Source organism: Anolis sagrei, chromosome 10 (assembly GCF_037176765.1).
Source record: "Anolis sagrei isolate rAnoSag1 chromosome 10, rAnoSag1.mat, whole genome shotgun sequence".
Lineage (NCBI taxonomy): Eukaryota > Metazoa > Chordata > Lepidosauria > Squamata > Dactyloidae > Anolis > Anolis sagrei.
Window position 1 is genome coordinate 25,292,997 of NC_090030.1, and position 16,229 is coordinate 25,309,225.

The 16,229-nt window shown below is 42.9% G+C and overlaps 1 protein-coding gene across 1 annotated transcript in view; it reads left to right on the plus strand.

Moving 5' to 3' along the window:
- The window catches only part of LOC132763074 (transmembrane 9 superfamily member 2-like), an 85,260-nt gene that overhangs the window by 41,491 nt on the left and 27,540 nt on the right, over nt 1–16,229 (plus strand). The window contains exons 10-14 of the mRNA XM_067471651.1: nt 127–259; nt 2,272–2,391; nt 6,196–6,253; nt 13,437–13,596; nt 15,813–15,964. Of these exons, the coding sequence (XP_067327752.1) occupies nt 127–259; nt 2,272–2,391; nt 6,196–6,253; nt 13,437–13,596; nt 15,813–15,964 (623 nt within the window). The remainder of the gene's footprint in view (nt 1–126; nt 260–2,271; nt 2,392–6,195; nt 6,254–13,436; nt 13,597–15,812; nt 15,965–16,229) is intronic.

Genomic DNA, 16,229 nt, shown 5'->3' on the forward strand with positions numbered 1-16,229 from the left:
TGAAATTAGTCCCTTTTAGGAAGAAAGGCAGGAAGATAATCAGGCCAAGGGAAAAGCAAAACTTCATGTCTGGCTCGGGCAAATGCGCCGTCGCTTGATGGATGTCTAATAAAGATGTAATTGCAGGAGGATGCCCAGGAGGAGTTTGGGTGGAAGCTGGTCCACGGAGACGTCTTCCGTCCTCCTCGGAAGGGGATGCTCCTCTCGGTGTTCTTGGGCCAAGGGACCCAGATTTTCATCATGACGTTTATCACTTTGTGTAAGTACCCAAGGAAGGTAAGGGGGACAGGCTCTTGCTGCAAGCGGGTCGCAAAGGAGAGAAAGAAAGGAAGGCAGGACCGAGCCATTTGTGAAATGTAACAACGAGTTTCATGGTAATTTGATATGGGATTTGCAAGCGCAGGGTAATTGCGATTTCCCTTTGGAAACGTAGCGGTAATGAGAATACAGCGGCCCAAGCCAATATGACTCCGCTGGAAATTAATGTTTCCTGGAGCCAGAATCTTGCCTAATTTCCTGCCCATGTTGCCGCTAATTCCTTGCCAGCCTCAAGCTTAACAGTCCCTTAGTGCAAACGCAGTGGCTCGCCTTTGGTCCCAGCTGGGCGCCTGGTGGCAGTGGCAGATGGCACCATCTGAGAAGGGCAATGATTTGACATGACCCAATGGCGTGTCATCACCAGCCAGCATTCAGTTCATGATCTGGCATCCCTCACACTTCCATCTTGTTTATCAAATGGGAAGCTTCCGTTCCTTGGCTTCCATTTGCTCCCAAGAAACCAGCATTTATTCCTGGGTTTGGGGAAAGGGAGCAAACCTACCGTATATACCTGAAGCTAAACCGAGTCTTGCATGGGGGAATGCACACACACAAATATATATATATATATATATATAGAGAGAGAGAGAGAGAGAGAGAGAGAGAGATGTCTAGATAGATATGAATATAGATATATAGGGCTTGCAAATATTGCAGGGGGGAAATGCACACACACATATAGATATATGTAGATAGATATGAAGATAGATATATCGGGCTTGTAAATATTGCAGAGGGGAATGCACACACAAAGGTATATAGACATATCTAGATAGGTATGAATATAGATATATAGGGCTTGCAAATATTGCAGGGTGGAATGCACACACACACACACACACACACACACATATATATAGAGAGAGAAGGGTCTAGATATGAATATAGATATACAGGGCTTGCAAATATTGCAGGGTGGAATGCACACACAAATACATATATATATATATATAGAGAGAGAGAGAGAGAGAGAGAGAGGTCTAGATAGGTATGAATACAGATATATAGGGCTTGCAAATATTGCAGGGTGGAATGCACACACAAATATATATATATATATATATATATAGAGAGAGAGAGAGAGAGAGATGTCTAGATAGATATGAATATAGATATATAGGGCTTGCAAATATTGCAGGGGGGAATGCACACACACACACACACACACATATATATATAGAGAGAGAGGTCTAGATAGATATGAATATAGATATATAGGGCTTGCAAATATTTCAGGGGGAAAATGCGCACACACACACATATATAGACATGTCTAGATAGAGATGAATATAGATATATAGGGCTTGCAAATATTTCAGGGGGAAAATGCACACACACACATATATAGACATGTCTAGATAGATATGAATATAGATATATAGGGCTTGCAAAAATATTGCAGGGGGAATGCACACACAAATATATATAGACATATGTAGATAGATATGAAGATAGATATATATTGGGCTTGCAAATATTGCAGGGGGAATGCACACACAAAGATATATAGACATATCTAGATAGATATGAATATAGATATATAGGGCTTGCAAATATTGCAGGGGGGAAATGCACACACAAATAGACATGTCTAGATAGATATGAATATAGATATATAGGGCTTGCAAATATTGCAGGGGGAAAATACAAATAGACATGTCTAGATAGATATGAATATAGATATATAGGACTTGCAAATATTTCACACACACACACACATATAGAGAGAGAGAGATAAAGACATGTCTAGATGTAAACATAGATATATAGGGCTTGCAAATATTGTAGGAGGGGAATGCACATAGAGAGCATTTGCAGACGCTTCAAGGGGAAAATGTATATGTGAAATTAGTACATATAATTATAGATCTATAGCTACATCTGGAGTTTTTTAAGGATAGGGAACACTAATGTTCCGGTATCGTCCCAATGCCTTTGTGTTTCCTTTTTCAGTCCTGGCCTGCCTCGGATTCCTTTCGCCGGCCAACCGAGGGGCCTTGATGACCTGTGCGGTTGTCCTTTGGGTCTTGCTGGGGACCCCAGCAGGCTATGTGTCGGCGCGGATGTACAAAAGTAAGTGCGATCCGCGCATAAGGAGGGATTGGGAGCCTGCTTGTGATTGACTGGAACTGCAGGAGTCACGCTGGCCAATGGCGAGCTGCGCGCCGTTAATTGTCGAGATTTGAACAAGATTAGAAATAACAAAGCCACGGGAAATTGAAAAGGTTTCTCAGAGGGCTCTGTACAAAGAGTGTGATCCAGAGCATTATCAGAAAAGCTAACACGGAAAGTTAGATTAGCTGGAGGAGAAATTAGCGAAGGCGTATTTGAAGAAATTCAGAGGCCGTTATTTGTATGACTCATGCAAACGCTGGATTTAAATCGCGGCTTGTTCAAACATGTTGCTGGAAGAGTGCATTTGGAAGAAATGAATTAGCATGAAGAAGATTGTCAGGGGTTGCGGTGGTTTTTCGTTTGAATATGTATTGATTAATTTTTAACTGAATTTTTTAATAGCAGTGATATTAAATTCTGCGTTGTCAAAGGCTTTCATGGCGGGAATCACTGGGTTTCTGTGAGTTTTCCGGGCTGTATGGCCATTTTCCAGAACCATTCTCTTCTGATGTTTCACCTGCATCTATTTATTATTTATTTATTTATTTACATTATTTATATCCCGCCCATATCAGCCCGCAGGCGACTCAGGGTGGTCTACATATCGGCACAATTCGATGCCATCAATACAATACAAAAGCAAAAACAATTAAGTGCATTTAGACAAAAAAGACAGTGCAATAACAATTTAAAAAGAGCTATATCCTCTCATTCCAATCCTCATCCGTTTCATCGTCTTGGCCGTTCCTGTGCCATTCTCCATCTCAAGCTTGACTATTCCAGGGTTCCGAATGCCTGCTCGAAGAGCCAGGTTTTCACTCTCTTATGAAAGGTCAGGAGGGAGGGGGCTGATCTAATATCCACAGCCGAGGGGCCACCACAGAGAAGGCCCTGTCTCTCGTCCCCGCCAAGCGTGCTTGCGAAGCAGACGGGATCGAGAGCAGGGCCTCCTCAGATGATCTTAACTTCCTGAAGAGTTCGCAGGAAGAGATGCGTTCAGATAGGTAGGCTGGGCCAGAACCGTTTAGGGCTTTATAGGCTAAAGCCAGCACTTTGAATTGGGCCCGGTAGCAAACTGGCAGCTAGTGGAGCTGATGCACCAGAGGAGTTGTGTGCTCCCTGAACGCCGCTCCTGTTAGCAACCTGGCTGCTGCACGCTGGACCATTTGAAGCTTCCAGGCCATCTTCAAAGGCAACCCCACGTAGAGCGCGTTGCAGTAATCTATGTGGGATGTAACCAGAGCATGGACTACCGTGGCCAAGTCAGACTTCCCAAGGTACGGGCGCAGCTGGCGCACAAGTTTTAGTTGTGCAAATGCTCCCCTGGTCACCGCCAAAACCTGGGGTTCCAGGCTCAGCGATGAATCCAGGGTCACACCCAAGCTGCGAACCTGCGTCTTCAGGGGGAGTGTAACCCCATCCAGCACAGGCTGTAACCCTATGCCCTGTTCGGCCTTTCGACTGACCAGGAGTGCCTCTGTCTTGTCTGGATTCAGTTTCAATTTGTTAGCCCTCATCCAATCTGATACAGTGGCCAAGCACCGGTACAGCACCTGAACAGCCTCCTTAGTATCAAATCAAAACATTTATTTCGGTCATTGACCAGCACAGGAAATAGTGTCACGTTTCCTTACAAACCTGGCATGTTTGGTACATTAAAAATATAAATACAACTACTAAAAACACAATATGGGTGAGGGAGCAGAAGGGGAAACAGGGTAAAAACATACAATGTCCAGATCCATCACCAAATTGTAGATTCAGGGAAGACGATTACTGGACACACAGTTGAGTTTTGGAACTAGTCATTCCCTGGCGGATTTTGTATGCTGCTGCACAAAACTTTGCGGCATTGTAGGTTGTAGCTGAATTAGTATCCGCAAGTAGCAGGGAGGTATAAAATTGTCCTGAATGGCCTGGGTGCTTGTCTATCAAGGGTAAGATAAGCCTGGCACGGGTATCCCTGTAGAATGGACACTGAAGGAGCACATGTTCTATTGTTTCCACATGACCCGAGTCACAGGGGCAGAGTCTCTCTGGGAAAGGGATCTTCCAGTAGCGGCCTTTGAGTACAGCTGATGGGAGAGCGTGGCATCGGGCCAGGGTGAAAGCCCTCCGATGAATAGGAACCTCTAAGTATGTTAAATATGCCTCCTTAGTAGTAGGTGGGAAGGAGTAACAGAGTTGGACATCATCTGCGTACAGATAACACCGCACCCCGAAACTCCGGATGATCTCCCCCAGCGGCTTCATGGAAATGTTAAACAACATGGGGTTGTAGTTTATCTACATCCAGAGAGCACTGTGGGCTCAAACAATGATGGATGTGGACCAAACTTGGCACAAATACTCAGTATGCCCAAATGTAAACACTAGTAGATTTTGGGGAAAATAGACCTTGACATTTGGGAGTTGGAGTTGCTGGGATTTATAGTTCACCTACAATCAAAGAGCATTCTGAACCCCACCAACAACGGAATCAGGGCAAACTTCCCACACAGAACCCCCATGACCAACAGAAAATACTTAAGGCCATCCAGTCCAACTCCGTTTACCAGGGCAAGAAAACGTAATCAAAGCCCTCCTGACAAAGAGCCTTCCAGCCATAGATATACATAGATAGATAGTTAGATAGATAGATAGATAGATAGATATGATTCACACACACACACAAATATAGTAGCATAGATTTGAAGCACAATTATATGTTGTCTGTTCCAGAGTAGGCAAACCAGACAAATCTCCACATCAACACTGACAAAGACACAGCAAGAAATACTGTTTACCCACAAGCAGAAATACTTTACATATATTAGAAACCAACACTTTCTCATTATTTTCCAGATCGGCAGACTGGGCCACAGCAATGTGTGGCAGTGGACGGCTAGTAATAATATTATTATTATTATTAATAATAATAAATCTTTATTTATACCCCACCACCATCTCCCCAAGGGACTCGGTGCAGCTTACATGAGGCCAAGCCCAAAATACATCAGTAAACAGAGGCAATAACAAGAACAATCAGTACAAAACAATTAATATAAATCACATAAACTAAAAAATAAATAATAACAATAACACACAAGCATTTAAAAATCTATGGCCGGGCCAAATGTAATAATTAAAATTTAAAAAATAATGCTGGGCATGAACAAGGTAGGATATGACTGGGATAAAGTTTTTCAAAGAAAGATCAGGGAATGCAGACAGTCCTAAATCCATAGTGCATTTTGAGGGTGTATTGCTGAGAGTTTTATTTATTCTGGGAAGGCACACTGGAACAACCACGTTTTCAGGCTCCTCCTAAAGACTGCCAGAGTTGGGGCATGTCTGATGCCTGCCATAGATGTGGGAGAAATGTCAGGAGAGAATGCTTCTGAAACATGGCCATACAGCCTGGAAAACTCACAGCAACCCAGGTATTTAATTCTGTTTAAATGTTTATATATGTGTAGATTTTAAATCGTACTGAAATGCTTTTAAGCTGCTTTGGGTCTCCTTGTGGTGAGAAAAAACGAGATATAAGTAAACAACAACAATATGGTCCCATCAGTAGTCTATATAGTGGAGCCTAGGTTCCTGCTGCGGTTTGGTTCCAGAGTGCACTGGGGTTCTGTTTAGATTCTCTAATTAGGGAAAATTCAGTGTGAGAGACAGAATTATGATAAACCAGTTGTACCATAATCCAAACTGGTTGCAACTGTACAGTTATGAAAACTGTGCTAAAATGTTGTACTTCTTCTCCCTTTTGCTTCTCAGCATTTAGAGGTGAAAAATGGAAGACCAATGTGTTACTGACTGCTCTCCTGTGCCCTGGGTTAGTATTCCTGCTTCTTTTCTTGTAGAGAACTCCTTTTTTGTATTGCCGCACCTCCAAACGTGTAAAGGCTTATGTTGCTTGTCAGAAATGAATTAACCGACGGTTCCTTAATTGTCATAACTGCTCTTGATTTTCACATGCAAGTAGCTATGAGAGAATGAGGAGTGGGTGTTGATTCCCAAACAAAGGTCTTTAGCCCCTTAAGGTTGTAACTCTTAGCTATCATTGGTTGTAAGCCATGATCTAACACTGTCATTTGAAGCCAGTATGCAAACCATACTGGCTTCAAATGACTTGAAGCCAGTAACAAACCATACTTGTTTGTTATTCTTGGTTAAATTATTTAGATCAGCGGTTCTCAACCTAAGGATCGCGACCGCCAGAGGGGTCACGTGGCCATTTCGGAGGGGTTGCAAGGCTGCCTCCCTTGGCAGTGTCTTTTGAACTGGGGCTTGAGTTTCCAGTTGGCCAGTGGGAGTTTTGGAAAGGGTAAAGAGAAGAAGGTTGGGTGTTAGCAAGAGCAATTTGGGTTTTGAAGAAGTTTGGGTCAGTCTTTTGGGTAGTATTCAGAATAGCTTTAGAACATATAGCTAGAATACTGAGGGGAAGCAATCGGGCACATCTAATCACCTCTCAACAAAAGATTGCCCCAGGCACTGCCAGGCCACCAAATCCTAATCAAGGTGGGCAGTTGAAACATTCACACCTAACTCCAACAAACAAGAGTTCTTTGACCCAACCTGGTCATTCCACAGATATAAAAACCCATTTTCCTAGTTCCAACAGACCTCACTACCTCTGAGGATGCTTGCCATAGATGCAGGCGAAACATCAGAAAAAATTCCTCTAGAACATGGCCTGACTTACTTAGGCGATCTCTCGTTGGACGAGTAAGATGGTCTTCCTTGATGACTATTTTTGTGGGTTTGTAGGTGGCTGTGGAGCCCTATTCTTGACCCGCATCTTCTCCCACAGTGAAGGCATTGGTTTCCAGGTGGAAGGTGGTCCCGGTCGGGGTTGGCTTGACGCGCCTTCCTCCTGGCACGTTTCTCTCTTTCACCTTCCACTCGTGCCTCCTCAAATTCTGCAGCACTGCTGGTCACAGCTGACCTCCAGCTGGAGCGGTCAAGGGCCAGGGCTTCCCAGTTCTCAGTGTCTATGCCAGAGATTTTAAGGTTGGCTTTGAGCCCATCTTTCAATCTTTTTCTGTCCACCAACATTCCGTTTTCCGTTCTTAAGTTCAGAGTAGAGCAACTGCTTTGGGAGACGGTGGTCGGGCATCCGGACAACGTGGCCGGTCCAGCGGAGTTGATGGCAGAGGACCATCGCTTCAATGCTGGTGGTCTTTGCTTCTTCTAGCACGCTGACGTTTGTCCACTTGTCTTCCCATATATAGCCTGAAAAAACCTAACAACCCAGATCTCATAACCTCTGAAGATGCCTGCCATAGATGCAGGCGCGACGTCAGGAGAGAATGCTTCTGGAATATGGCCAAACAGCCCTGAAAACACACAACCACCCAGTATAAATCTCACCCAGACAGCTATTTCCTGCTGCCATTTAGATGCCATCTTGGTAGAACACCAAACTGGCTGCTCGCATCAGTTCCAGAGTATAAATTCCATTTCACAGAAGTAGAGAACTGGGGGAGAGCAGCACAAAAATCAGAACAGATGTCTTGATTATGCCATGCTCGTCGAGCAAATTTGCATAATGTCATAAACAGCCTGCAGCAATTACCTACACCGTGGATTAATTTTGCGAATTGGTCGACGGGCAAGGTTATTTTCTACTTCCTGCCTCTCTCTCTGCAAAAGAATAAAGGGACAGTCCTGCTTTCCTTTCTTGACCAGGACTTTAGCTGAATGTACCATATATACTCGAGTATAAGCTGACCCAAATATAAGCCGAGGCACCTAATTTTACCGCAAAATCTGGGAAAACATATTGACTCAAGTATAAACCAAGGGTGGGAAATGCAGCTACTACAGGTAAATTTCAAAATAAAAATAGATACCAATAAAATTAGTATAAGCCGACCCGAATATAAGCCGAGGCACTAATTTTATCACAAAACACTGGGAAAACGTATTGACTCGAGTATAAGCCGAGGGTGGGAAATGCATCCACTATGGATTAATTTCAAAATAAAAATAGATACCAAATAATTTACATTAATTGAGGCATCAATAGGCTAAATGTTTCTGAATATTTACATAAAACTGTAATTTAAGGTAAGACTATCCAACTCTAAACCATTATTCTAACCTCCTTTGATGTAAATGTACTTATTATTAAAATAATAAATATAATAATAATAGAGTAAAATATTGAAAATGCAAGAAAAACTGTAATTATAGAGAAAAATAATAAATGTAGTAATAATAGGGTAAATACTGTCAATTTTTGTGTGTGTCAGGAGTGACTTGAGAAACTGCAAGTCGCTTCTGGTGTGAGAGAATTGGCCGTCTGCAAGGATGTTGCCCAGGGGACGCCCGGATGTTTTGATGTTTTATCATCCTTGTGAGAGGCTTCTCTCATGTCCCCACATGAGGAGCTGGAGCTGATAGAGGGAGCTCATCCGCGCTCTCCTCGGATTCGAACCTGTGACCTGTCAGTCTTCAGTCCTGCCATCACAGGGGTTTAACCCACTGTGCCACCGAGGGCTCCAATACTGTCAATGTAATAATAATAATAATAATAATAATAATAATAAATAGATTAAATTAATAAATGTAATAATAATAATAGGGTAAAATACTGTAAATGTAATAATAATAATAATAATAACAATAATAAATAGTTTAAAATAATAAATGTAATAATAATAGAGTAAATATTGTCAATGTAGTAGTAGTAGTAATAATAATAATAATAAATAGATTAAAATAATAAATGTAATAATAATAATAGGGTAAAATACTGTCAATGTAATAATAATAATAATAAATAGTTTGAAATAATAAATGTAATAATAATAATAGGGTAAAATACTGTCAATGTAATAATAATAATAATAATAATAATAAATAGATTAAATTAATGAATGTAATAATAATAATAGGTTAAAATACTGTAAATGTAATAATAATAATAGGGTAAAATACTGTCAATGTAATAGTAATAGAGCAAAATAATAATAAATAGATTAAATTAATAAATGTTATAATAATAGGGTAAAATACTGTCAATGTAATAATAATAGAGCAAAATAATAAATAGAATAATAATAGAGCAAAATAATGTAAATATGATAATAATAGAGTAAAATAATAAATGTAATAAAATAATACTAATAACAGAGTAAAAGAATAAATAATCTTGATTTGAGTATAAGCCGAAGGGAGCTTTTTCAGCCTAAAAAAGGGGCTGAAAAACTAGGCTTATATTTGAGTATATACAGTATATATTTATCTTTATTTCATTTGCTGGTTTACAAGACATTCTGATGAAAATTGGATGACATTTGTGCGTTAAATGGTCTGCTGGAACCTTTTGGGTGAGATGGGAGGCATTTTTCTCATGCAACTGGCTGCCTCCTTGGTTTTGGTCCAGTGTGGCATATAATGGAAGCACTTTCCGTGAATTTGGCTGTGAGAATGCTTGAGTATCAAGTCCCAGACTGCCGAGCCTTTCCCTGACCCTTCTGGATGGGCAGATGATGGTCCTTCTGTTCGCTAAACGGTGGCAGTTCTGGCTGTTGTGCCTTTCTAGGCAGATGGATGCCCCGCAGCAAAGCAGCAGCCTCTTTGGAAGATAGGATTTGTTAGTCCAAGGTTTGTGTGTATGTATGCAGGTGGAGGCCTTGGGTAGAAATGCATTCCATCCAATTACAGACAAAAAACACAAAGTTTGCAAGCTTGGTAGTTGATTAGATGTCCTTTGACCAGTATCTGGCCACTTGGAGTGCCTCTGGTGTTTCTGCAAGAAGGTCCTCCATTGTGCATGTCGCAGGGCTCAGGTTGCATTGCAGCAGGTGGTCAGTGGTTTGCTCTTCTCCACACTCACATGTCGAGGATTCCACTTTGTGGCCCCATTTCTTAAGATTGGCTCTACATCTCGTGGTGCCAGAGCGCAGTCTGTTCAGCGCCTTCCAAGTCGCCCAGTCTTCTGTGTGCCCAGGGGGGAGTCTCTCATTTGGTATCAGCCATTGATTGAGGTTCTGGGTTTGAGCCTGCCACCTTTGGACTCTCGCTTGCTGAGGTGTTCCAGCAAGTGTCTCTGTAGATCTTAGAAAACTATTTCTTGATTTAAGTCGTTGACGTGCTGGCTGATACCCAAACAAGGGATGAGCTGGAGATGTCACTGCCTTGGTCCTTTCACTATTGGCTGCTCCTTCCCGGCGGATGTCAGATGGTGCAATACCGGCTAGACAGTGTAATTTCTCCAGTGATGTAGGGCGCAGACACCCCGTGATAATGCGGCATGTCTCATTAAGAGCCACATCCACTGTTTTAGCGTGGAGAGATGTGTTCCACACTGGGCATGCATACTCAGCAGCAGAGTAACATAGTGCAAGGGCAGATGTTCACTGTGTCTGGTTGTGATCCCCAGGTTGTGCCAGTCAGCTTTCGTATCATATTGTTTCTGGCGCCCACTTTTTGCTTGATGTTCAGGCAGTGCTTCTTGTAGGTCAGAGCACGGTCCAGAGTGACTCCCAGGTATTTGGGTGTGTTGCAATGCTCCAGCAGGATTCCTTCCCAGGTGATCCTCAGAGCTCGGGATGCTTGTCTGTTCTTGGGGTGAAAAGCACATATCTGTGTTTTAGATGGATTAGGGATCATCTGGTTTTCCCTGTAATAGGTAGTAAGAGCACCTAGAGCTTTGAAGAGCTTCTGTTCAACCATCTCAAAGCTCCCTGCTTGAGCGTTAATAGCACGGTCATCAGCAACTAGGATGAGGCTGGTGTTAAACATGTCATGTGTCCAGTCTAGAGATGAAAACTTCCCCAAAAATACTGAAGCCATGGGATGCATGGCCCCTTTTCAATCATGGGCACAAAGGAGCAAATGGGAAAACCTGAAATATAAGTAGTACCAACTTCGTTATCAAGCCTAGGCTTATTTTCCTTTTTGATGGACATGAATAACATTATTAATTATCTGGCACAAAAGTCAAAGTATGCATGTATGTAGCCGGTCTGAGTCCCTCTACGGAGATAGAGAAGATCGGGATATAAAAGTTTTAAATCTATAGAAATAAAAATGTAATGTTAGTTTGTGGGATTAACATAACTCAAAAACTACTGGACGAATTGACATGAAATTTGGACACAATACACCTATCAGGCCAACGAGTGACCATCACTGATAAAAACATGGAAAAACACAGCAGAAAAGACTTTAAAAGCAAATACAAAACAAAAAAAATACAACGTAAACGCAAAACCACATATATACACATATACACAAATATATACACACACAAAACACATATACACAGATTGGGCCATAGCAATGCGTGGCAGGGGACGGCTAGTAAATAAATAAATATGTTTGCCTGTCTGGTTGTACCAGAAAGGCTGTTGCTAGGTGAAGTGGCCCTCTGTGATGTCAATGGCTTGGCTGTTACTAGGTGAAGGGTTTACTTTTGCTAGGTGAAGTAGCCCTCTGTGATGCCAATGGATTGGCAGTTGCTAGGTCAAGGTTTGACTGTTGCTAGGTGAAGTGGCCCTCTGTGATGTCCGTGGATTGGCTGTTGCTAGGTGAAGGGTTGAGTGTTGCTAGGTGAAGTGGTCCTCTGTGATGACAATTGATTGGCTGTTGCTAGTGAAGGGTTGACTGTTGGTAGGTGAAGTGGTCCTCTGTGATGTCGATGGGTTGTCTGTTGCTAGGGGAAGGGTTGACTGTTGCTAGGTGAAGTGGCCCTCTGTGATGTCGACGGATTGGCTGTTGCTAGGTAAAGGGTTGACTGTTGCTAGGCGGTGGCCCTCTGTGATGTCAATGGCTTGGCTGTTGCAAGGTGAAGGGTTTACTTTTGCTAGGTGAAGTGGCCCGCTGTTATGTGAATGCATTGGCTGTTGCTAGGTGAAGGGTTGAGTGTTGCTAGGCGAAGTGGCCCTCTGTGATGTCGATGGATTGGCTGTTGCTAGGGGAAGGGTTGACTGTTGCTAGGTGAAGTGGCCCTCTGTGATGTCAATTACTTGGCTGTTGCTAAGTGAAGGGTTGAGTGTTGCTAGGTGAAGTGGCCCTCTGTGATGTCTATGGATTGGCTGTTGCTAGGTGAAGGGTTGACTGTTGCTAGGTGAAGAGATTTTCTGTGATGCCAGTGGATTGTCTGTTGCAAGGTGAAAGGTTGGCTGTTGCTAGGTGGTGGCCCTCTGTGATGTCAATGGCTTGGCTGTTGCTAGGTGAAGGGTTTACTTTTGCTAGGTGAAGTGGCCCGCTGTGATGTGAATGCATTGGCTGTTGCTAGGTGAAGGGTTGAGTGTTGCAAGGTGAAGTGGCCTCTGTGATTTCAATGATTTGGCTGTTGCTAGGTGAAGGTTTGACTGTTGCTAGGTGAAGTGGCCCTCTGTGATGTCAATTGATTGGCTGTTGCTAGGTGAAGGGTTGACTGTTGCTAGGTGTAGTGGCCCTCTGTGATGTCAAAGGATTGGCTGTCGCTAGGTGAAGGGTTGACTTGCTAGGTGAAGTGGTCCTCTGTGATGTCAATGGATTGGCTGTTGCTAGGTGACGGGTTGACTGTTGCTAGGTGAAGAGGTTTTCTGTGATGCCAATGGATTGGCTGTTGCTAGGTGAAGGGTTGACTGTTGCTAGGTGAAGTGGCCCTCTGTGATGTCAGTGGATTGGCTGTTGCTAGGTGAAGGGTTGACTGTTGCTGGGTGAAGAGGTTTTCTGTGATGTCAGTGGATTGGCTGTTGCTAGGTGAAGTGGTCCTCTGTGATGTCAAAGGATTGGCTGTTGCTAGGTGAAGGGTTGATTGTTGCTAGGTGAAGTGGCCCTCTGTGATGTCGATGGATTGCCTGTTGCAAGGTGAAGGGTTGACTGTTGTTAGGTTAACTTGCAGGGAAGACAGCATAAGCTGGTTGCTCGGTCATATAAATACTTTAGTTTTGTGCAAGGAAAACTCTATTAATGTATCCAGGAAAGAGACCAAGCAAGCTATGGACTGCCTGCTCTTGCCACCTAAGCATATGTATATATGTGTTTGCTATGTGTGTCATTCCCTGTTTCCCCAGAATTGTCTTTGCGGACTTCTTCATCATGAACCTGATCCTGTGGGTGAAAGGATCCTCCGCTGCCATTCCTTTCGGGACCCTGGTGGCCATCTTGGCCATGTGGTTTGGCATATCTGTCCCACTGACCTTTATCGGGGCATACTTTGGATTTAAGGAAAAGGTAGGACGGGAGTGCTGTGCATGTTTATCATAAATCATTGATTTCCCATAAATAATTAATGTACAGTTTAAAAACCTTTGGAATGGAGGAACTAGCGGCCACTTTTTTCCATTCAGCGGTACCAGAAACAGATCTTGCGGTGCATTGATGCCACAGGCAACAATGGCAATGCTTTTGACCCTTTTTTACTGGCACTTTCACCCTTACGTCCCTCACTCTACTGTGTGACTATTTACTGTATATACTCGAGTATAAGCCTAGTTTTTCAGCCCTTTTTTTAGGCTGAAAAAGTCCCCCTCGGCTTATACTCGAGTCAAGGTTATTTATTATTTTACTCTGTTGTTATTATTATTATTATTATTATTATTATTTTCTTTTCATTTATTATTTTATTCTATTTATTATTATTACACTTATCATTTTACTCTATTATTACACATTTATTATTTTACTGCATAATTGTTGTTATTGCTACATTCATTATTTTACTCTTTTTATTATTGTTGTTATTACATTTATTACATTACTCCCCTTATTATTATTGGAAGGATACGTTGAAGAATATTGAAGAATGTAAATAATCATTTAATCAGAGTTGGACAGTCTTATCTTAAATTACCGTATATTCCGGGGTACAAAACGACTGGGGCTATAAGATGACTCCCCGTGAGACAACATTGTCTTGCGGGAGAAGAGGCACTTCTCGCGAGGCCTGGACAGGAAGGAGGAGAGCGGCCTGAGGAGTGCCGGAGGCCCTTCTGATCAGGGCGCTCTCCTCCTTCCTGTCCAGGCCTCGCACGAAGTGTTTCTTCTCCCGCGAGACGTCTCGCGGGAGAAGAAGCACTTCTTCCGAGTGTTGGGGTTCAGCCTCCTCCGTGTGATCCTGAGCCTCAATCTCTGTGTGAACCTGATTCTCTGAGTGTATTTCCTGATGCAACTGAGCAAGCCACTGAACATGTATCTTTCCCTGATAGTGTTGAAACTGTTGATGCTGAGGTCAGTGGCGGGGAAAGTGAAACTGAACAGCCTGATGAGAATGTTTTAGAATCAGGCCGTGATAGCTCTCCAGAGGGAATCACACCTGGGTTTTTTAATGAGGACCAAAGGGAACAGATTTGGAAAAACAGGAGTAAATCACAGTTTCTACGAAGGTCAAATAGATTACGGGAGAGGGAGGCTTCAAAGTCTGGAGGCGTTGCAAGAAATAGTTTCTTTGGTTTAAGGGGCCTCCCCCCGGTTGTCTCGTTAGATCAAGCAACGTTTTAGACTGAGGCAGCACCTTGGCAGTTTTCCTGTGTTCCATGGTCTGCATTCCCAGAGGCATCTAGTTTTCAAGTACGGTTAGTGATGCTAACAGGTTCCTGGTTTTTGTATTGTTGTTTTTGGAATTTTGCTCAAGTTCAAAGATTCTTCCTGACTGCTGAGTTTCTACTGTGGCTTCTTGACTTTGCATTTACCTTCTTTTTGTAACCATTTTTCATCAATAAAAAAGTGGTGGATTTAATCTTATGGTCTCGTTTCCTGATCTGGGATGCAAGACCGAGGCCTGGACAGGAAGAAGGGGAGCGGCCTGAGGAGCTCCGGAGGGCCTTCTGTTCAGGCCGCTCTCCTCCTTCTTGTGCAGGCCTCGTGCAAAGTGCCTCTTCTCTCGCGAGACGTCTCCCTCTTTCTCTACATTTTTCCCCTTCCTTTGCTCCCTCTTTTCTTCCTTCCTTTCCCTTTTTTCTTTCCTTCTCTCCTTCCTTCCTTCTCTAACTTTCCTTCCTTCCCCCTTTTTCTTTCCCCCCCTCTTTCTCTCCTTTCTTCCTTTTCTACCTCTTTCCTTCCTTCCTTCCTTTCTTCTCCCCGTCCCTCCCTCTTTCTTCCCTTTTTTCTTTATAGTTGTTTAGCTTTTTGGGGCTTTTAAAGTCCCTTCTGCTGTGTTTTTCAGTGTTTTTATGAGTGAAGGACAGACATTGGGTTGTTAGGTGTCTTGTGTCCAAATTTGGTGTTAGTTCCCCCACTGGTTTTTGAGTTCTGTTAATCCCATAAATGAACATTACATTTTTATTTATATAGCGGCTGCATTTCCCACCCTTGGCTTATACTCCAGTCAATCCGTTTTCTCAGTTTTTTGTGGTAAAATTAGATGCCTCGGCTTATCTTCGGATCGGCTTATACTCGAGTATACTTTGCATGCTTTTCGCTGGTTAATTGTGTTTAATTCCTCTCTGCAGCCCGTTGAGCACCCGGTGCGCACAAACCAGATCCCGCGGCAGATCCCAGAGCAGTCCTTCTTCACGAAGCCCCTGCCGGGGATCATCATGGGCGGCATCCTGCCCTTTGGGTGCATCTTCATTCAGCTCTTTTTCATTTTGAACAGCATTTGGTGAGTGGTGTTCAACCTAGTGCTTATATAATACTGGCCTTTCTAGCCTGGCCTAGTAATCACGGATGCTGAAAAGTGTAATGCAGAAACTCCTGGAAGGCTATATGCTCCCCATTTCTGGATAGAAGACTATAGTGTTTGACCCCAAAGGATTTATGCATGAAGGAGGTTATCTGCTGTCTTCCACCATCCGAGTACTTATTTATGTCTTGTGTCAGAAGTGAGTTGAGAGTATTTATTTATTTAGGACATTTATATGCTGCCC